This window comes from Rhizophagus irregularis, chromosome 13 (genome assembly GCF_026210795.1).
Source record: "Rhizophagus irregularis chromosome 13, complete sequence".
NCBI lineage: Eukaryota > Fungi > Glomeromycota > Glomeromycetes > Glomerales > Glomeraceae > Rhizophagus > Rhizophagus irregularis.
In genome coordinates this window covers 4080450-4104704 of record NC_089441.1, presented here as the reverse complement: position 1 = coordinate 4104704, position 24255 = coordinate 4080450, and the positions used below count along the sequence as shown (strand labels likewise).

The 24255-nt window shown below is 25.6% G+C and overlaps 3 protein-coding genes across 3 annotated transcripts; all 3 read right to left on the bottom strand.

Annotated features, from left to right (window-relative positions):
- Window positions 1–578: 578 nt before the first annotated feature.
- Window positions 579–911, bottom strand: OCT59_005506 (uncharacterized protein; the record flags this gene model as incomplete). Its single annotated transcript, XM_025328281.1, has 1 exon — window positions 579–911. One exon carries the CDS (start codon window positions 909–911, stop codon window positions 579–581), a length of 333 nt encoding a protein of 110 aa, XP_025167294.1.
- A 4600-nt stretch (window positions 912–5511) lies between these two features.
- On the bottom strand, window positions 5512–6726 carry OCT59_005505 (uncharacterized protein). The gene has a single exon (XM_025322047.2). It carries the CDS (start codon window positions 6561–6563, stop codon window positions 5955–5957), a length of 609 nt encoding a protein of 202 aa, XP_025167293.1. The 5' UTR covers window positions 6564–6726; the 3' UTR covers window positions 5512–5954.
- Window positions 6727–9909: 3183 nt separating this feature from the next.
- OCT59_005504 (uncharacterized protein) lies at window positions 9910–10437 on the bottom strand (the record flags this gene model as incomplete). The annotated part of the gene is made up of 1 exon (XM_025330866.2): window positions 9910–10437. The coding sequence occupies one exon, from the start codon at window positions 10435–10437 to the stop codon at window positions 9910–9912; it is 528 nt and encodes a 175-aa protein (XP_025167292.2).
- Between the last annotated feature and the right edge of the window lie 13818 nt (window positions 10438–24255).

Here is a 24255-nt window from a genome sequence, read left to right as displayed (position 1 = left end):
GGCTCGTTTTTGTCAACTGGTATTTATGGGCACCAAATGAAAAAACAAGATTTCATTGCAGAATCGGCAATTGGGATGATAAAAGTTGCAACGTTGAATTGTGGAAATATGATTTCCACGAATTATCTAGAGATGCCATCATGCCGATTCATAACATATACAGTTGATTCTTACCTAGAAAATTTACAGTTGGCACATAAAATCCAACTACTTATATGGCAGTCATACCAATTAATAGACAATTTCATTTGTAATAAAACAGAGTCCATTTATGTTTAAAATAAGTTATCTGATAAATAAATTTATAATTTACTAATAATCGGATTACAATTTGTTTTAAATTTATAAATTACTAATAATCGGTCACTATTTGTTTTAAAGAAAGCAATCGGTAAATTTAAACTAAAAGATAGTTATCAATCGGGTATTAATCTGATTAATATTTGATTGAAGTGTATACCAATTTCTAACTATTGAATAAATTAGGTGACTGATCAAAAAAAAAGTTACCAATTAGGTAGGTACCTGATTGGTCAGCGTTTTACCTGTGGAATATCCCATTTTCTTTGTTTATTAAGTTATACAACCTTTTTAGATGTGTGAGTGTGAAAATGTGAACATTTATAAGTACGTCTTTTAATCTGTGCAGCTTTTTTTTCATCTGTAAAATTGTTCATTTCTGTTTGACTCATATAATATTCAAGCCTTGTTTTTTTGTAAGAAAACCCTTCTTGAAAAGCGTAAATATTAAGGTGGATTTCTAATTCTTCCCACAACTGAAATTGCATACCAGAACATAGTGTAATTTCTACATTAGTATCATGATATTCAATACTTTTGTCACTATATAATATAGGATCATTTTTATCACTTTCAACCATAGGATTATCTTCAGGGTTTTCGTATTCCATTTTATAATATAGGGAAAGAAAAGAAAAGAAACTAAAAAAGGGAAATGTGGAAATTAGTATAAATAGTAGTCTAATTTTAATTAACTATTAAATGATGTCATATTATATTAATCATGTGATTTGAGTTAAGTGATATCACTTACGGTTATACTTAGTTAATTTCTTAATAATATAGAATAAAAAAATTATATAATAAATAAAAAAATAATTGTGATGTTGAACACCAGTGGTGTGATTTATAATTTTTGTAAATTATTACCACAAATGGCATTTTTTTAATTTTATTTTTTTTTAATAAACTAGAGTTTTTATTTTATATATATATATTATTACTTATTAGTGCTGAATATATCACAGAAACCTGTAAAATTTTCAAAAGCAATTTTTTCAAAAAAAAAAATCATGGAGAGGCGTAAAATGAACACGTGATTATCTTAATTCCAGTCAGAATCGACGAAGTTTTAATTCTGGCCAAAATCGAAATTTTTGGTCAGAAAGAAATTTTCACTTTAAAATTTTACGGGTCTTTGATATATCATAACAATTCCACCTATAATTACTATTGCTAATTTTAGTATCAATTTATATCAAGTTCAGCAGGAAGTGTTAGAAACACTGAGTATTGTTATAGACTTGTAGTAATATACTAATATATGAAAATTTTTTAGATAAGTATAAACTTGCAATATGATTATATGATTAATATGATTTTAAAAATCTATTTGTCACAAATTATACGTCACGCGTTGGGTTTAAAGTTAGAATTTAGGTTATTATTTTTAAGAAAAATTCATCGATGATGGTTGTGACATAAATATTTATATTTAGTATTTATAATTAGTATTTTTATTTTTTTCTGGCAACTGAAGTTTGATGTTACAAAAGAAACATTTAAAATTCCATTTTAGAGAAATTTTGTCTCTGATTTGCTAAAAGCATATTTATTAAATTAGATTTTACGTGGGTTGAATTAACCCATGGTAATTCGGCAATATAATTATGGCAAAATTGCCGAATCGCCGTAAGGCCGGTAAAGGTGTACTTCACTATATCAATTCGGCAATTTGACATTGCGACGGTTCGGTAATGTTTCGGCACTGCCTACCCCTGCTTTGCTGCGTCTTATGTATTGTGTAACGAATGCATCATAACTAAGAATGCTATTTTAAAATTTAATTAATTAACAAAGAAAATCGTGCATATTTAATGTTCTTTATGGAAAGAATAAAGATTATAATGGAAATTTATTCTATTCTTTATTTAGACCAATGGAGCTATAAAATACTAATATTAATTTTGTTGTCACACGCACACATCGTATGAACAAAAAAAAAAGTTAGTAGTTTCTTTAGGTAAAAAAATGTGACTCAATATCGGGGTTAAATCATACATGTATTTCATTTATTCATTATGAAAATGATGTTAAACATAATGAAAGATTTAATAACCAATAATAAACTAGTATTACCATAAATGTGTTGGTAATTCCCAGAATTCATTATTCCAAATTAATCGATTTGGAGAATTACTATCTAAATTAGGATATTTAATATAAATTTATCATACATTGTTTTTCCAAAAATAATTGACAACAAAAAATTTAATAATTCGATAACCGTATACGAAAGATATCCAAATATGGAACATTGATCGTTCAAATTTTCAACTAATATTAAATGCATTAAATATAATTTTATTAATCAATAAGTTACCAAAACATTGTTTATTTGTCTATGTAGTCTCTATGTATCAAATAATCTTTTAATATGTTATTAAATTTTAGTGGAGACTGCAGAAAAATTTTATATTTATTTTTAATTTTATATCGAAATACCGTACTTCTATTATTTCACGATTCTGGTAGTGTTATGTAGAAATAATTTTTTTTAATTCTTGGCTAATTTCTAAAAACAATTAATTACATTAATTACATCATCATTTGATAGAACAATCAATTTGTCGACTATATTATTAATATTTTGTCATTAATTAATTATATTTTCTTGTAACAATTTTTTCTCAATTGCATACTACGAGAATCTCTCGATGTTTGAATTACGACCTGAATTTTATCAATCAATAATTAACAATTAATCTATGCCAAACTTAATCTCTCTATAGACTATAATCAAGTAACTTGTTCCAAATTTATGAAGGTAAAACTTTCTACAAAACTTGAAAAATGAAAGACTATATAATCTTAGGAATCACATGATATTTACGTTAAAACTTACGATGTGATTATTATCTATTACTTTGCATTACGCGATATCCTAGTTTTCAAATACCTTATTTTTATAAGATTCAGAAATATGAAGTTCTTTTTTATTTTCAATGATTTAAATTTTGATATTTAAATATTAGCTTGGAAGAATTTATACATAATAATAATACCTTAATAAAGATCGTTCCATGCTGTATATATACAATATACATTATATGCTTATTAAAAAAAAAAAGTTATTCACAGTGAAATTCGATATAATGGAACCATCTGTTCCATTAGTAAAATTTGTCAAAAATCTGTTATATCAAGAATTCCGAATTCCGTTATTATCGAGGGTAAATTAATTATACGCTATGATAATCCCAATTCCGATATAAAGTATCAAGATTTTGCTCATGATCCGTTATATCGAGGTTCCGGTATATCGAATTTCACTGTATATGCTGTTATAAGCAATAAATATATGTTAAGATACAATGATTTGGTAAATTTAAAGGAAGGTTTATTATAAGCTATACTTATTCTTAACAGATTGATATCCACATTAATCGATTGTCGATTCGCTACTATCGTATTAGTCTTACACTTATGACTTAAGTAGGAGACCGATATTTTACTCATTTATAAAATAATTGATTACACTATTCAATCATGAACGTAGCGATATCTAATTTATTCTTATATCTCGATATACCGAAGATATTTGTATTTTATTAATATTTTATACAATCGTTTAAACTTTAAAATATGATCGTTTCTTAAAAATAACTTCTTTAAAAGAACAAGAAAAATAATCATCATTGAATTATAGTAATTTTTTAAAGACAAAATTTGAAATAAAAAGACAAATTTCGAAACGAAATTTTTACGACCTCGTACATTGAGAATAAAAAAAGGATATGAGAAATCTTTTAGAGTTTGTATTCCTAAACATTTTAGCCTAACCTAATCTTAACCTTTAAAATTAAATGTGAAGTAAATAAATAATAATTTATATGTCATTACGTAAAAATAATAATTAAAAGCATTAAAAAAAATGCTAAATACGTGAATGACTCAGCGTATCACAACTGGTTGAGCTAAGCAATCTGGCTTTTTCCATTTTTTTACAATTAAAATTCCGTGATTATTGCTACTTACATTTATGGAATCTAAATTTACGGGGTTAGAGATACCTTTAACAGTTTTAAAATGACTAATGTACCAAAAAAGACCAATTATGATCGTTATAATTGTCACAATGTTCAAAGTACAGAATATGTAGAACGTTTCTATAACTACACTCCCACAAAATTTTATAAAAAATTACAGAGAAAAACATACGTCATAAGACTACATTTTAATGAATGGGGGCGATTCCGATATGATTATTGTTGATTGTTGAATTTATGTATATAACATATACAGTTTCAGAGTTTCGACCGTATGCACGTTAGATAGATTCTCCATTAGCCACATGATAACTAATTTAGGATAGGGTCTTAATTACAGTTATCTTTTATTAATTAATTCCCTTGATCTTTTTTTTATCCTGAATATCATATATTTGCAGAATCTTTGATACTACTCTATACGGGGTTTTTCGTATTTAATATGTGCTAGATTAGATATTCTATGCGCAAAATCAATTTGACAAACATTAATTAAATTATTCGTTTCAGAAGTTGACAATCACTTACGTTATTTAGGGATAATCCATGTGTACATGTGTTCATTTTTTGTATTTTGAAACAGGGTAATTTTAATTATAAAAAACAAAAAAAAAATTAGTATTTGTAAATAATTTTTATCATAATATTCTAATATTATGTTCGATAATGTTATTAATATTAATAGCAAATAATATGGGTACAAAAAAAAAATATGTAATTAAATTTTGATTAAAAGAAATTTTCTTTTTTTTTCTTTGTTCTTTTTTTATTGTTATAATTCGAATCGTTAGTCTTAATTTCGAGTGAGAACATTTTTACACAATAGCTTTTATTAAGGTATAGTTTTATTATCTTTAATCGGTTTGTTGAAAAGCTCAACGCCGAGATCTGTGTAATAATTCTATTTATAACAAATGTATTCATTATAATTAATAGAACAATTTAAAATCTTCCTTTGTTATAAAAATTAAAGTAATTTAATCGATTCTATATAAAGAATTTCTTTTTTTTTTTACTGGATCGGACAACGAATCGACTGTTTATTTTTTTGTCATTTACAATTACGAAATATAAAAAGAAAGAAATTTCTGATGGTTACACAAAATTGATTATTACAATAACATATATGCATATTTATCATTTAAGGTTAATTGTTTATAAAAACATCGCGTAGTAAACGATAAATCGTAAATTTTAAGAAAAAAAAAACAAAAGAAAATAATTATCAAATAATTTTAATTTTAAAAATTATTATTTTATTTATTTTAAAATATATATAGTAAAAAAAACAAAATCGTCTAAAATTCCAGACTATATATTATTTATTATACATTGGCGAAAAAAAAAAATAAAAAGTAAAAAAAATTTGATTATATCTAAATTCGCATTTATTATATTATAACACTTTGTAAATTACAAAAAGAAGAAAAGCCCAAAAATTAATTAAATTACTAATTTTTATTTAATCTTATCTAAAGAATTAAAATAAAACTAAATATACTAAAATAATAAAGAAAAAATTAATTGATATTTTGTAAATTCATTTATTTTTTAGACTTGCCAAAAAATTTTTTAGAAAATTTACAAATCTGTCTATTAAAAAAATGCACTATTAACTAAAATTTGGGCAGGTTATACCTTTTTTAGTTATTTACTTTCATTATTTTAAATGACATTAATTCTAATGCAGTCGTCTTGAGCACCTCTTTGAGCAACTGGCATAACGACGGGCTGATGAGAATTTGAAGAGTTCATCGTGCAAATACGATATTGACCTTTTTGAGGAAGTCCTTTTTCAACAAGTACACTCAATACACCATTAACAGCTGCATCATTTAACCCTTTGAAGAACGCAAACACTTGAGGATCGAGAAGATTATTTCCATTAAGTTTTTGAATTGTAATATGACTATGTCCTTGAATTACACCATTACCATCAAGAGTTTGTTGAATTTGATAATAATCTACAGCTGGATCAGAAAAGAATCCAGTAGCTAAATTTGAAATTTTTGTATCAACTTTGAATGCTGTATTTCGTTTAATTGCTTGGCCATTCCTTGGATTGACGATTAAAGCCGAGACCATCTTATCGACAGCGGGAATTTGACCAATCTCGAGACTGACACAACTAGGTTGCTTGAGTTGAGTACCATCAGCAGGAGTAAGTTTACTGGCTTTACAAAAATTACTTGGTGCTAAAGGTTTTATAGTGTCAACTGCATTTGCGACAGAAACAATAGCTAATAAAAGGGTAACAGCGAAAGTAAATTTCATTTTGTTGATTTAAAAAGGTGTTAAAAAAAGGAAAATGCGATTTAAATGTGTAATGAAGGAAAGAATTGCACTTTTTATCAAAAAAAAATGATAAATTCCACTTTTTATCAAAAAAAATGAATGTATTTTTTATTTTGGACCTAAAGGAACTGAAGAATTTTTTACAAAGGCAGAACAATTCTGGTGTTTATATAAGTAAAAATTCGTAAGTTATGTATAACAAACAAATGATTAATTGAGATAATTTTGCTATTGTGGTTACATCGTTTCAACTTTTTACCAAATTTTAATTAATACAAATACTTTGACCAACAAGGTAGGATAGATCGGCACAAAATTCGTCGTGTAACATCTTATTTAATTTACTACGAATCAAAATTTACTCTTTTAAGTTAATAGATGTAATCAAAGTAAAACTTCTAGTAACAAACATAGAAGTGCATTCATTTAACTCGTCGGGAAAAACAACGCAGTTTTAATAATAAGTTATCATTATTAATTATAAGAATTTATGCAAAAAAAAAGTTGAAAGAAATTTTTTTTTTTTCTTAAAACTGTCGCACGAAAAAAAATATATAAATGTTCTTTTTGTTTGGAATTGAGACTATCGATTCCATAAATTCGTGCTACCTTTAAATATAAATAATGTAAATAATGAGAAATATTAAAGATAAATTGGATTGCATTTTTGAATACTCCGTTGCATATTTTATTTATATTATCTGTTTATTAAGCAATAAAAAAATCATTAATTGTACCTTTTTTTTTTTATTGAAGTTTATAACAGAAATAAATGGAAAAAAATTTTTTCATAATTTTTCCTTAAAAGATACATATTTATTGTCTTATGGTTTTAGAAACATTCTTTATTCCGTATTATTACGATTATTCCGGAAATTAGCGTGGGTACTAAAATATTTGTACGTGGCCTCATAAAATGTAGGGGAAATTTTCGCATGTTGTTTCGGTAATTGAATTCGATTTCAATTCTCTTTTATTGGTTATCATGAACTAATTAAAGATTAAAATTTCGAAAAAAATTACTGGTTCTTTTACAATACCTTTGGCAAAGAAATTCGGTAGACGTAGGAATAAGTTCTTGACAAAAAAAATATAAGAATACCTACGAAAATTTTTTTTTTTTGTTGTAATATTGACTTATGTCTTTGAGAAAATTATCTCTAATTGATAAGAGAGATTTTTTTTTTAATTGGTTATCATAATAATGAAATCGGTATCTTCATTATTTGTAATAATTGATCGGATGGTTTGTTTAGAGTATTAAAAATCGTGATAATTTTAAAAAAATTTTACTTTTATTCTCACATTTTCAAATAATTATTTTAATTATTTTAATCCTGTTATGATGTACCTTAACCTAAATTAAGTGGCTCAAACAAATTTTGATATCTACGATGAACTATGAAACATTTTTATAGCCGATTAAAACTTGTCATTGGATGTTTCTTTTTCATTATTAATATTATCCCTGCAAATATTTATATTGATAAAAAAAAATTAAAAATAGATATCCTGATGAAAGTAAGCATCTGACCCTGATCATGCACGTATGCGGACTTGCGGAGTTTTACAAATTATGCCGAAACTTAGCCAATATACAATCGAGGCTCTGCTTGTTGGAAATCTGCTTACAAACTTGAAACAACTCATTTTTGTGCTCAGCAAGGGATGGCCCGCTATTAAACCATTAAAATATTTTGTGTTAATGTACTTTGAACGTATCCATATTAAATTTCTAGATATTTTTCATATAAGATTCATGTTAAAAAATAATGTGATTATATGAATAGAATCTTAACATAATCGTTGAAGTTGCGTCATTTGATGTAAATATGCTGTGCCTCGGGTGACGATTTAAGATTTCGATCGAAATAAATGCATAAGATCTATTAGTTACCCTTGCATATATATATAAATGATGATCAGTCGATGATTCGATCTAAATGTCTGATCATTTTGTGGATCAATGATTTTGACTAACAGTAAATCCTTAATATAACAACTGTACATTACTTTTTCCTGCATAAAACCCTACGACAAATCTTGATTATCAATTCTATGTGCAATAGTATTCAAAATTTATTACGTGTCAAAAAAAAAAAGTTGGTGAATGATTCAAAACAGATTCGTTTCGAATTTTTCGATTATCTCGATTTAGTAAAATCGATTTCAATCAGGGTGCCTAATAATGCTGACTAACCTACTTAATGAGTTATAGAAATACACTGCTTTAGATAGAAAATTTCGAAAATTTAAATCAGCCATAATTGCCATATAGCTTAGGTTTGTATTTTACGGTAACAAAAATTTTCTTAAGGCGATTCCATAATTTATTAATATTAAATAAGCTTACAATCATAAATAACAAATTTTAGCTATGTAATTAGATTATCAGATTTAACTCTGCAAAACTAAAATATTAATCGCAAAGTTCACGTTTAAATTTGTCACATTACAGATGAAGGGATAACTTGCCGGACAAATTAAGCATGATAAGTATATAAGAATATTGTGCTCAGTTCAGTGCAAAAAAATTAAAATTTGGCCGCGCCTTTTTCCATGTGTTTTCTGGAGGCTTGAACTTTGAAGGAGTTTTCCGGACCTACATTTCCGGCCCTACCTTGGAGAATTTCATATAAACTCTGATCCTTTTTTACAAGAAAAACTGTCTTTTTTTAAAACATAACTTTATTAATAAGGTGTTCGCGCCCCGCAATACAACCTTGTACGCGTCAAGCACCGGACTCGAAATGTGTTAAATCTAAATACATCATAAAAAAACACACAATAACGTCATAAGATACATACAAAAAAAAAAGAGTAAAAAAAGCTAACTACATATTATAATGAGTAAATGGCCTATCCAATCTCCACCTCGCTCGATACTAAATGGCCGCTCCCCTCGTAGTAGAAAAAAATTTTACTTTAAAATCATAAATATATCATTATATATAATCATAAATTATTATTGATTATGAAAATCATCCATAATTCAAGTTTAATTCACATAATTTGTTACTCAACCCTGATAGAAAAATTTATAACAAAAGAAATTTTTAAAATAGAAAATTATATATCCAAATTATTTTAATAATTATTTTTATATCTATAGCATAATAAAATAACTACGTAATTAAGTAATAATACAGTAAATAATCCTTCGATCGGCCCGCTGAGAATGTATGCGTAATTTATCCATTTTTTTTCCTTGTTCCCTATAAAAAAAAAATTTTTTTATCACATATCTGAGCTTTAAACTAGAATATAATTTTTTTTCGGAATTTTTCTATAGAGATTTTTCTTGAATAACATTATCTGTAATACGTCATTTATTGTAATTTTTCAAATAATAATCTACTACGTCTGAAGTAAATTTCTTCATTTCTTCTTCCATACCATTAAATAACATTCCCGAACAATAAGCTTCCATCATTTCTCCTAAATTACAATTAACACCAGCTTTATTATAACTCAACATCATTTTATCTAATTCACAAACTTTTGCCACTTCTGATAAAAATTTTCTTGTAACTAATACACCAGTAATTTTTACAAATTCCTTCCTAGTTGCATCTGGAAGTTTTAATTTTAATGCTCTTACTGCATAATAATTATATGCTTTGTCCCCATAAAAACGATAGAATCTATGACTATTACCAGGAACTGTAAAAATTGAGGCAAGAAGTTTTTCATCATTAATTTTTGGGAGAGTGATTGTTTTGGTGGAATCAGAAATTGAAAAAAGAAATCTCGGAAGATGTAATGGAAGTTGATTTTGTTTATATATTGACGAGACAAAAGCAATAGATTTTAGATTTTTTAAATTCTGTAAATTCTGTTGAAATCGTAACATGTCTTCGAAAATAATAAGTATATATCAAAATTGTTATAATTTAAATATTTATATTATGAGAAAGAAATAAACCAAAAATGTTTTATTTAAAGGTAAAAAAAAAAAAAAAAGTACGCATTAAATAACAAACTTCTCCGGATACTAAGGACCAAAATTTATCGGTAAATTACCTAAATTACCATTACCGCAGCTGTGGTCACACGTGATACCATTTCGTAATACTATAGACGATTGTGGCTATGAAATATTTTCATGTGAAAACAATGGTTTTACTAATACTGTAAAATATTAAACTTAGATTATAAGAATTATTTGAAAGTAAATTACCATAGAAAATGGAAATAGAGAATACTGTATAGCAAAAAATAGATCATTGTAAATAGAGCTTTTCAATACATAAATTATGAGAATTACTAATAAGATTTAAAGGTTTTACCCGCTGCCATTCCCTAAATGTCAATAATTTTAGAAATAGTGACGTTTAATTATGATAATTTCAATAATACAATTTTTACTATAAAAAATTTAATATCTTAGTTTATAAACCAAAAACAAAAAAAAAAGTTCGGCTTTCAATACCATAATAGATTATGAAAGTTTTAATGAGATTTAAGATTTTACCTGTTGCTATCCCCTAAATGTCAATAATTTTAGAGGTAATGACGTTTAATTATGGTAATTTAAATTAAAGCATGAACTTGAACGTGATTTTTGACAATTTTATCATGAAATTTTATATCTGAAAAGCCAATATCAGGTTATAAATGAAAACAAAAATAATTCTAGCAAAATAATATTATTTATTAATCGTTTATTTATTACTGCATTATTATCATTCGATTTGTGTTTCCACGTTGGATTTCTAAAATTTTCCGAAACGCATTTATTCGTAATATCGTTATGTGCCTTCCTGTCTTCTCGATGCTGTTCCTATTACATATATACGTAAATACCATAATTTATATAAGAAAATTATTCGTTAATCCCGGTAAAAAAAAATTGCATTGATTTTTGCTGGCTTCAACAGATCGTTCCTATTTTATATCCAATATTTCAAAGGGTCGTATTATTCGATAATATACTTACCGTCCTATAATTGTTCTATTTTATTACCTTATTACGAATTTGATTGGCTGAATAAGCCATGGTAAAGATACTGTATATAGCCGTAACGGGAAAAGCAGCCTCTGATTTGTGCCTCAGATACGAATAGCGGAATAGGGGGATATAAAGTATTTGATGTGTAAGTTTCTTGATGAATGAACTTAAATGATATTTATGTCTTAATAATTGTAATAGAAAAGGTTATCATATTATGAGAAGACAATACATGTAATTTTTTTTGATCTATTTCGAAATAATTAATTAATATCTAAAATTTGGGTCACATATTGTATACATAGATCCTTTACGTACAAAATATAGTTGGAGATAGAGAGTATTCACATACTTTTGACAATGAGAAAAACTAATAATCAAATATTCTAAGATACCGAAAAAATAAATTTATACATTATTTGCTGGCCCACCATTACATATACAATCAAAGAATCTAATTTTTTGTTTGTGAAAATTAGTTAAATAATAAAATTTAACCTCTGTTTTTAGTTACGGCCATACACAGTGAAAAGCACCGGAACCCGTCCGATCTCCGAAGTTAAGCCACTGATGGCCCAGTCAGTACTACGGTTGGGGACAACGTGGGAATACTGGGTGCTGTAACTTTTTTTTTTCCTACTTTTTAACTCCGAAAATATAGAAATATATTAAATTTCATCATGCATCAGGTATGTAATAAATTAGTATAATGATTAATTTTATTAATGACTGAAATAATATTCTTGCATTATATTACATTTTTAACCAATTGAATATAACTTATATTTAATATCCCTTTTAATAAAATTAATTTTATGCGAATTCAAAAAAAAACCCATTAATTACATATTACACCAATAATAATATTATATTAACTGCAAATATAATATTTATTATATTTTATTTATTTTAAAAAATGAAAATTATAAGACATACCATGGAACTTAACATATAGTTATATGATTTATGTATTTTTTATTTGTTACTTTAACTTTTTATTTTATATTATTAGTAAATTAGTATATAATACTATTAATACAGTAATTATATTTCACTTTACAGTATTTAATTCTACAGCATATACTTTATATTGATATATTTTTTTATTTTACAATAATTACATTCCACTTCTGTTATTCGTACCCCTCTGCAATAAAATCGTCATGTGATTGAGCATTTATTGTTTAATAAATTTATTGTGCCATTTGGAAAAAAAAATATTTTAGCAAAATGAAAAATTAATTTATATTAATGGAATCAAACATTGATTTTTATTTTGTAAATGGTTACATTTTTATAAGTGAATGCATCATTATTCTTTAAAAAAACAGGATATTATTCACTTTAATTTCTATTTAGTTGATAAGAACAAGAATTATGTCCAGGTTGATGGCAAACAGTACTCTTTGATCCATCAACTCAAATCCGAAAGGATCTCTCTTGGTTGAATTAAAAAAGAACAGTCAATTAGTTTTATGCCTTTATATTTTTTGTGTGTTTATTTAGTAAGATCCAAAGAGTTATATAAATACCATCTTGATCACAATATAAGATAATGTTTTCTTTTTTACTAATGCATAACCTTGAGAATTTGCAAATGTTTGAGCATTATGAAATAGTTCATTTGCACTATTGTATATAGCAGGAGGTGGTAAAAGCATCTTATATTTAAAAATAACAATTTTTTTTAAAAAAAATTGTTAAAACAAAGCATAATAAAATGTAAAAAAAATCCAGATTTATTGTGACTTGGTCTTAAAATAATTTATAAATCATTATTTCATATATTTTTTCTGAATAGTGCAGTAAAATTTATTAAACAATAAATATTCAATCACATGATAATTTTATTACAAGAGGATACGAATAATAATAGTAAAGGGTATGAATAACTATTGCTAAAAAAAATAATGCTAATTAAATCTTTTTTTTTAACTATTTTTAAGGGTGTTAAGCAATTTTAATTAGTATAGTAGTGGTTACCTATAAACCACACTAATATTATATGACTTCAAATTTTTATAAATTATAAATTAAATAGTAAAAAGAAAAAACTAAACTGATAAAATAATAGAGCAATATGTAGTAAACATTTCTATCAGATTATTTTATAGAATTTAATAAGAATTTTAATTAATATTATGGTTGAATAATTTTAATAAGTAGCAATAATAAAAACATTAAATTTCAGACTAGTTTTTATATAATTTTTATGGATTTTACAAAAATTCCATGGAAATTTACAAGAATTCCATGTAATATAGCAAAAAAAAATTTTGCCGCTTATGTAGCAATTATTATATTTTAACAATTACATAATATAAATAAATAAAATTTTAAATTTTGAACTTTGTTATATATAGATGACTATCACCATATAACTTATTTAATTTAGACTATAGTTTTTGAAAAAATGCATATTATAGCATTAAGTATTAATAGTATAATTTAGTAAAATTAGAAATTTTAATCAGTTTAAATAAATCTGATTAATTCCAAAAAAATTGCTAAGTTTTAAAATGATTTTTTTAAAAATATTATCAGTAAAATTTTATTTCAAGCTATTTTTAGAATAGGTTACTTATTGGCAATAAAAAATAAAATATTAATTGAAATTAAAAATGCTTAAATTTGAATCAATTCTATAGTTAATCTTAATATAGATCATAATTAGTTTTAAGCAAATTGCCAGTTTTTGAAATAATTTTTTTAAAAAATATTATTAAGACTGTATTTTTCTACTTATTAAAGTTAAATAATTATATTTTTCTAGAATTAGCAATTTGAAGAATCATATTGGATTGATTTTGAATCAATTAATTAGTTCTAATAAGACTAAGATCGATTAATATTTTTAAGTAAATTCATTAAAAAAAACTAGTAATAATTTGATTAATAAAAGTATTTATTTAAATATATATTATAGTTAATTCTTTATAAATAAATATATTTCTTTTAGAATTAAATATAAAGGTATACTTAGTTATTTACCTGTAAAAAAAATCTGATTTATTTTTATATTTTATCTTTTTTTATAAAAGGCTTATACTAGTAAAAAAAATAATCTATTCTACACATATCTTACACATATCAGGTACTCAAAATGTAGAAAATCTTATACAAATAATACACATATCATATATACATTGAGTACTTATATACAGTGGCTTTCAAAAGTAATTGACCAAAATTTAAAAAATGCGAAATCACGTGTTTGTCGATCAAAACAAATCCATTAATCTAATATTTTCATAAATAAACAATACAAATGTAGATCTTTAAAATAGTATAAAATAACCCTTGCTTGTACTACATCATTTAGCGATACGTCATCATTTTACTAAATTTTCCATGGCCAGTAATTTTTGTCACTTGAGAAGAAAAATTTATTTAGAAAAAAGGCATTTTTTATTTATAATTAATAATAAACATTAATAAAAAATACTAGTATACTTACACAATTTTGAACTTATACCTTTTTTTTCTTTTATATTTGAAGACCAAATTTACTACGAAACAAAGAGCACAGGCAATTTTGATGATTGAAAGAGGTTTTGCCTCAAGAGAGATTGCTGCTAAAATTGGTTGTAAAAGTCACGTAACAATTCTAAATTTTTAAAAAAAATATGAAGAAACCAGTAAAGTTGAAGATAAGCAACATTTAGGTCGGCCACGCAAGTTAAATGAGCGTAATGAACGTACTATTATAAGGCGCTTAATGACAAATGAATGTTCAAATGCTGTTCAATTAAAAAAATCCTTACAAATTAATGATGAGATCAATGTCAGCTCTAATACCGTACGAAGAGCATTGAAAAGAAATGGTTTATCGGCTAGAATTAAACGCAAGAAGCCACTTTTATCCAAAAACATCATGAAAATCGGCTTAAATTTGCTAAGAGATTTAAAAACTGGACAGTAAGTGATTGGAATAGAGTAGTGTGGTCTGACGAATCTAAATTTCAAATTTTTGGCTCGGGGACGACGTAAATATTGTTGGAAAGATAAGGAGAAACACTTAAAGACGCTCATATCAAACCTACTGTAAAGTTTCGTGCGATAGTTGATTTTGTAGTTGTTTTACTTCGTGATGTTGGTTTTTTGTGTAAAATTGATGGAGGACTGGATGTGAAGCTTTATCGTCAAATATTAAGTGAGGACTTTATGGAGACTTTGCGGTACTATGATTTAAGTGTTTCAGACATTATCTTTCAACAGGATAACGATCTAAAATACACTGCTTTACTTACCAAACAGTGGTTTGAGAACAATAATGTTGAAGTCTTGCCGTGACCACCACAATCTCTGGATCTAAATCCGATATAACATCTCTGAAACGATATTGACCGACGACTCAGGGCGTTAAATGTTACAATTAGAGGAAAAGATGCTTTATGGGAGCATGTTTCTCAGATTTGGAATGAAATAACATTAGAGACATGTATCAAATTGATAAAGTCAATGCTGGCAAGAATACAAGATGTTATTAATGCTAAGGGTCGTTATACGCGTTGGTAAATAATGTTTTTTATAATTTTTAACATATTTTTTAAATTTTTTTTTTTAAATTTATTATATAAAGTGAATATGACAAAAATCACTGACCATAGTTTTAATAAATATTGCGTAATTAAAACAAAATGGGTTTATTAAGTATTACTAAAATTAATACATTATGATGATCTTGGAGTATATTAAGGTTGCCTGCCGAAACCTATTTGGCCTAATGCTGAAAGGAGAAACTCCACATATAGTGCCGTAACTGCGAAACTGCGAAACTGCGAAACTGCGAAACTGCCGAAACTTGCAAAACTGCCAAAATTTGCGAAACCTTTATAACAAGTTTATCTGTAGTTTCGGCATAATAAATAATAATATTTTATATGAATTTTGGCATAATTACAGCATTCCTAATATTTTGTTTTTAATTTCAGTTTCTAATAAATTTACATGTAAATAAACAACGTTGTAATATTCTAATAATAATATTATTATTGAAAAATCCTAACAAATGCAACAGTCATAATTTTTTTTCTGGGAATTCTACATAAAAAAAAATAAATTAATTAAATTTATCAAAAAAAAAAAAATAACGAAACCCTTCTCCCAGTACTTTACCTTAATTACAAAAGTCCGGTCATATTTTTTCATCTGACAATCCTACAAAAAGAAAAAAAAATCAATTAAATTTATTAAAAAAAAATGATGAAAACACCTTCTCCGACCCTCCCTCACCTTAATTTTAAGAGTTCTGGCATGTTTTTCATAAATTATGAAAAAATTAACGAAAAACTTTCACCGGTCCTCCTTTACCTTAATTTATAAATCCGTACATGTTTTTCGTCCAGCAATACTACAAAAAGAAAAATAAATAAGAAATTTATTAAATAAAAAAACAACGAAAAACCTTCCTCAGCCCCTCTTTTACCTAAATTCCAAAGTCCGGTCATGTTTTTCGTCTGGAAACACTACAAAAAAGAAAAAAATAAATAAGTTAAATTTATTAAATAAAAAAACAACGAAAAACCTTTCCTCGGCTCCCTCTTTTACCTAAATTCTAAAGTCCGGTCATGTTTTTCGTCCGGCAACACTACAAAAAAGAAAAAAATAAATTAGTTAAATTTATTAAAATAAAAAACAACGAAAAATCTTTCCCTCAACCCTTCCTTACCTCATTTCCAAAGTCCAATCATGTTTTTCGTCCGAAAACACTACAAAAAAGAAAAAAATAAATAAGTTAAATTATTAAATAAAAAAACAACGAAAAACCTTTCTCAGCCCCCTCCTTTACCTAAATCCCAAAGTCTGGTCATGTTTTTCATCCGGAAACACTACAAAAAAGAAAAAAATAAATAAGTTAAATTTATTAAATAATAAAACAACGAAAAACCTTTCCTCAGCCCCTAAATTCCAAAGTCCGGTCATGTTTTTCGTCCGGCAACCCTACAAAACGAAAAATAAACTATTACATTTTTTAAATAAAAACTTCCTGTCCGGATCCTCCTTAGTTCTTTACCTCATAATTTTTGTCCGGAAACCTCAATACAAGAAAAAAGAGATCATCAGATGATTTGTACTATGCAATCTGTCTGATAATCTAACTTTCCTGTACCGGATTGGTGTAAATTATTGATAATTCGATAAATTCAGCAAATTTCGGCAATTACGTCTATATAAATTCAATACGGCTGAATACGGCATTGCGTCAAAAAAAAATCCATGCCGAAATTAATCATAATTCATAATGTTGCCAAAACTATATGTATATCATATGATGTACTATACCGAAACAGTTACGGCAGCTGAGACAGTTTCGGCAGGTTTTGGCAGTTACGGCATTTCAACATTTTAGACCAATTTTGCGAAACTAGTTTCGGCAGTTTCGCATACGCCATCTCGCCAAAACCTCCTAGTTTTGGCAAGCAACCTTAGAGTATATTATATATAAAATCAATATTGTATTCATATAATATCATATGACCAATAAACATGTGATTTTGCATTTAATAAACGTTTGGTCAGTTACTTTTGGAAGCCACTGTATATATCATACACATATCAGATATTTGATAGGTATATGATATATATAAGTACTTGATATATGTATGATATGTGTATTATTGTAAGATTTTCTACATTTTGAGTACCTGATATATATAAGATATATGTAAGATATATATAGGATAGATCATTTTTTTACCAGTGTTATATTTTTAAAATTAATAAATAAATAACCTTATATTTGGAGATGCGAAATATTTAGTCATTTAATGAAACTGAAATAGTTTAGACATTTAAAATTAAAAGACAAAATGCTGAAATTCAATATTCCATAATATTTCTATGAATTTTTCATAAATTTCCATAGATTTTTAATTATAATAATTACTTAAAAAATAAATTTTTATTAAAATATAATATTTTTTAAAAAAAATTTATAAAACTATTATAAATATGGATTAATTTTATATTCACCAGTGGTGAATTTACCTTTGGTGAAATTTATCAGTAATATGATAATTTTAGTTTTATAAGTTTTATATTAATTTTGTTTGTATTACGTTTTACAATTTCATATACGTAAATAAAAATTTTTTTATGAATTTTTTTAAACTGTAACTTTTTTTCCAAACATACTATTAAACCCATACAACTCAATTTCATAAATTAGAAATGAAATTTATAAAGAAATTTGTGTTTTTATAATACTACTAACTGTTTAACTCCTAAAGTTTTATATTTTTTATTTAATAACTTTAGAGTGTAATTTTACTACTTTAGTCAAATGAAATCAATTTCTTTTATTAATTAAAAGTTGTTCAACAGAGCTAAAACTACTTGTATATTATTTTTTATAAGTGTAGGTATAATACATATAAAAAAACTCATATTTTTCATAATGGTACTAACTTTCAAAATTGTTTTTTTATTTATTAACTTCAGAGCGTAATTTTACAACTTTAGTCAAATGAAATCGACTTTCTAAATTAATTGAAAATTGTTCAGCAAGGTCGAAACTACTTGTATATTAATTTTCATGGGTGTAGGTATAATATATATGGAGAAACCAACATTTTACATAATGGTACTAACTTTTGAATTTTTCTTTTTTCCGTTTACTAACTTTAGAGCGTAATTTCACCACTTTAGTCAAATGAAATCGACTTTCTAAATTAATTGAAAATTGTTCAGCAAGGTCGAAACTACTTGTATATTAATTTTCATGGGTGTATATATAATACATATGGAGAAATCTACATTTTTCATAACGGTACTAACTTTCAAATTTTTTTTTTCTGTTTATTAACTTCAGCACGTAATTTCACCACTTTAGTCAAATGAAATCGACTTTCTGAATTAATTGAAAATTATTCAGCAAGGTCGAAACTACTTGTATATTAATTTTTATGGGTGTAGATATAATACATATGGAGAAATCTACATTTTTCATAATAGTATTAACTTTTGAATTTTTTTTTCTGTTTATTAACTTCAGCGTGTAATTTCACCACTTTAGTCAAATGAAATTTACTTCCTTTATTAATTGAAAGTTGTTTAGCAATATAAAATCTACTTAATATTGTAGGATTTATTCATTTTTTATAATAATACTAACTTATGAATTATTGTATAATATATTATTATATTTAAACTATATATTTTATATAAATATTTTTATTAATAAAATTATTATTTTTTTCAAAACAAACAATTTAAATTTTAATAAATTATGTAATATAGGTGAACTTTACCTTGGGTGAATTTCACTACTGGTGAATTTACCCCTGGTGAATTTCACCACTGGTGAGCGTTAAAATCACCCTAAAATTATTATTTTTTTCAAAACAAACAATTTAAATTTTAATAAATTATGTAATATAGGTGAACTTTACCTTGGGTGAATTTCACTACTGGTGAATTTACCCCTGATGAATTTCACCATTGGTGAGCGTTAAAATCACCCTAAAATTATTATTTTTTTCAAAACAAACAATTTAAATTTTAATAAATTATGTAATATAGGTGAACTTTACTTTGGGTGAATTTCACTACTGGTGAATTTACCCCTGCTGGTGAATTTCACCACTGGTGAGCGTTAAAATCACCCTATAAATATAATTAATTTTATATATTTTTATAATAAAACTATAATTTTACATAATTAAAATTAAAATTAAAAATTATTATTATATAGTTAGTCAATAATAAAACTGAAACTAGTTGGTGATGAAACTGAAATTTTTGGTAAAAAGAGTTTAGGCAGGCATTACTACTTATATTATAAAATTTATTGAATTATTTACTGTAAAAAACATTTATAAAAATAATAGATAAAATTTTTTATAGAATTAAAAAAATATATATATTTATAGAGAAATATATTTTTTTATACCTGTGATATATTATATCTTTCTTTTTTAATAATTTTTATATATTAATTATATTGATTATTTTAATTATATAACTTTATTAAGATTTCCTATTTTTTAAAAAATTCTAGTAACATTTATTATATACTATAAAAAACTTTATATTATATGTATTTTTAACTTGTTCTACAAATTTTCTTAATATATCAAAAAGAATTTAAAATATTCAAAAAGAATTTAAATATTATTTTTGACTTTTATATATAATATAATATAGAAGTACAATATAACACAAATGTGATAAAAAATAAAACCAATAACTTTATAAGAATTTTTATAAAATAACATTTTTTACAAAGTAAAAATTATTACTATATTAATTTTAATACTTTTTAATATAATTAATTTTTACTTTAAGGGTGCTGTCAGATATTACCTAATATTTTAGGAGGAGGAAAGGTAACTAAAAATCTTAGGTTACATATAATACTATATAAGAAATTATATATATAACATATCTTACCTAGGGAAGGGGGGTAAGCTCTTATATTAAAGTGATATTAGGTAATATCTGACAGTGCCCTAATTATACATGGCCTGGTAAATCATTGGCCAAAAACGTAATTCGTAATTCGAAATACGTAAATAATTACGTATTTCGTAAATAATTACGTTTACCGTAAATAATTACGTATTTCGTAAATAATTACGTTTACCGTAAATAATTACGTTTAACGTAATTATTTATGACTTCGTAATTAATCAAATGTACCCGTAAATAATTTACGTTTACCGTAATTATTTACGATGTACGTAATTACGTAATTGATCGGAATAGATTTGATTAGATTATCAATTCCAATCATTAAAAATGTACTCTTTTTTTTTAGATTGTATTTTTTTTATTTAATAAATAAATAAGTTTCGGCTTCCAGGAATCTGCGGGTAAGTATATGGAGGCGGGCTCTTTTGAAATTTACTTTGAAGAAACGTACTAACGTTTCTTTCTTTTTATTTTTTGTAGATTTCGGTTTCTATAAAGAACACGGGTACGTGTATAGGGGCGGATTCTTTTGAAATTTACTTTGAAGAAACGTACTAACGTTTCTTTCTTTTTTATTTTTTTGTAGATTTCGGTTTTTTATAACACGGGTACGTGTAGAGGGGCGGGTTCTTTTGAAATTTACTTTGAAGAAACGTACTAACGTTTCTTTCTTTTTATTTTTTGTAGATTTCGGTTTTTTATAACACAGGTACATATATAGGGACGAGTTCTTTTGAAATTTATTTTGAAGAAACGTACTAACGTTTCTTTCTTTTTTATTTTTTGTAGATTTCGGTTTCTAAGAACACGGGTACATATATAGGGGCGGGTTCTTTTCGAAATTTACTTTGAAGAAACGTACTAACGTTTCTTTCTTTTTATTTTTTTGTAGATTTCGGTTTAGAACACAAGACACAAGTACGTGTATGCGGGATTCTTTCGAAATTTACTTTGAAGAAACGTCTAACGTTTCTTTCTTTTTATTTTTTTGTAGATTTCGGTTTCTAAGAACACGGGTACGTGTATAGGGGCGGGTTCTTTCGAAATTAACTTTGAAGAAACGTACTAACGTTTCTTTCCTTTTTATTTTTTTGTAGATTTCGGTTTAGAACACAAGACACAAGTACGTGTATGCGGGATTCTTTCGAAATTTACTTTGAAGAAACGTCTAACGTTTCTTTCTTTTTTATTTTTTTTATTTTTTTTTGTAGATTTCAGGGGTTTCTAAGAACACGGGTACGTGTATAGGGGCGGGTTCTTTTGAAATTTATTTCTTTGAAGCGGGTAAACGGTATAACGTTTCTTTTATTTTTTCCCTGAATAAACGATCAACGGTTTCTTATTTTTCTGATTCGGCTTTAGTAACACAAGTACGTACGAGAGCAGATTCTTTTGAAATTTGAAGAAACGTACGTTTCTTTCTTTTTATTTTTTTGTAGATTTCAGTTTCTGAAAATCTTAAGCATTATTAAAGTAAATTGTTAAATTAGATCATTAAATATTATTAATCTATTTCGTTAAGCATTAAATAAAAACTGTTAAACATTAGTAAAATTATACAAAATTGTTAAAAATAAATTAAATGAAATAATGTATTAAATTATTGTCTTTAAAATAAATTAAGAAGAAATTCTTCATGTTAGAACGCAAAATTGTTAGAAGCTTTTATTCAAAATTTTGAAAGAAATAAAACAAATCAAAATATACAACAAATGAATATGAGTTATGGACTATCTAAACGTTAACATCATCATCTTCACTAAATTGTTGGTCTAATAATTTCTCTATATCGAAATTTTCGTTACCGTGGTCAACAATATGATCAACATTTACGGGTTCAATAACTACTCGCGGCTCCTGAAGTTTTAATAATTCCACTAGCTCCTTTGATACAAAATTAAAATAGTTTTCACTTTGTAAAACACTATCGTTACTTTTATGCCCAAATTTTTCATACTCTTCTATGTCAACAAGTTCGTCTTCTGTATCACCATAATCTTCGTCTTCATTATCTAATTCTTCCTCTCCAATTTCATCATTAATATTTTGATATATACCATTTCTTACCAATTGATAAAACTCTTCATCATTCTTGACATTCATATCTCTAGCCGTATACTTTAATTCAGTTTTCGCGTTTGAAACATAATATGTGTGAAGTTTCGTAAGATTTTGTAAATGATTCACACTTAATCTAATTGAAAGGAATTACTTAAAATTTAAAATTCAAAAAAAAAATTAATAACTAGCAACAATAAAATAAATATTTACCGTGTTCTCCTTTTATTCATATACCAACCCATCACGGAAAATATTCTCTCACATCCTGCATTGTGTGGAGTTATTGAAAATATTTTTAATGCAAGTTGTTGGATAAAATTTTCTTCTCCTTCATCTTGTTCTACATAACTCCACCAACGCTCAACTGTATAATATTTAGGAACAAATTCATCATTATAAGGAGGAAGATTATCACGAAAAGCAGCAATTTGCCCAATTAATTTGGAACTGGAATTTTCTCCGCCTCCCATTTTTATCCATATATTTTCAATTGCCCAATAAACTACTTTACGGCATACTTGATTTCGGAATCCTTTACCTATGATATTTTAATTAATTAATAATTAATTAATTGTTAAATAAGGTAAAAATCATCATTTTATTTTATCAAATACGTACCACGGTATAGTGGGTGAAGTAAATAGGCTAACATATATAACCTAAAATCGAACTGCATCCACCTTTTATTAAATGCTTTAATGCATTGTTGTCGAAAAGTAGTATGAGTTTCTGATAAGCTTTTGATTGAATATGACAATTTTATTAATTGTAAGAAACAATCTGCTAACGTTGCATTTTTCATTTCTAAATATTTGATGGCTTCTTTTATTGGCTTAAGAATTAATTGTAATTCTTCAATATCCATAAAAAAACGCCTCGTAATAATTTCTTTGATATTTTGCTTTAGGTAATTCGGGTTATTATTTGCTATCTAAAATTAGATAAATTTATTAAAATTAATTAAAAATAAATAATTAAAAATAATCAATAAATACCAACATTTTTTAGAGCTTCTTCGCATCTTAAAACTGAAGAAACACAATCACATGCAGTCATCCATCTCGTTTGACAATACCCCTTTAATTTACCACCTTTAACCATATTTTCCTTTATTTCATCTGTTAATTCTGCACCTGCCCGATGAGATGCTTTAAAAAAATGAACTAATTTCATACATTTTTTTAATATTGATTGGGCAAACTCTAATTTACAAATATCATTGGTTAATAGATTTATATGATGTGC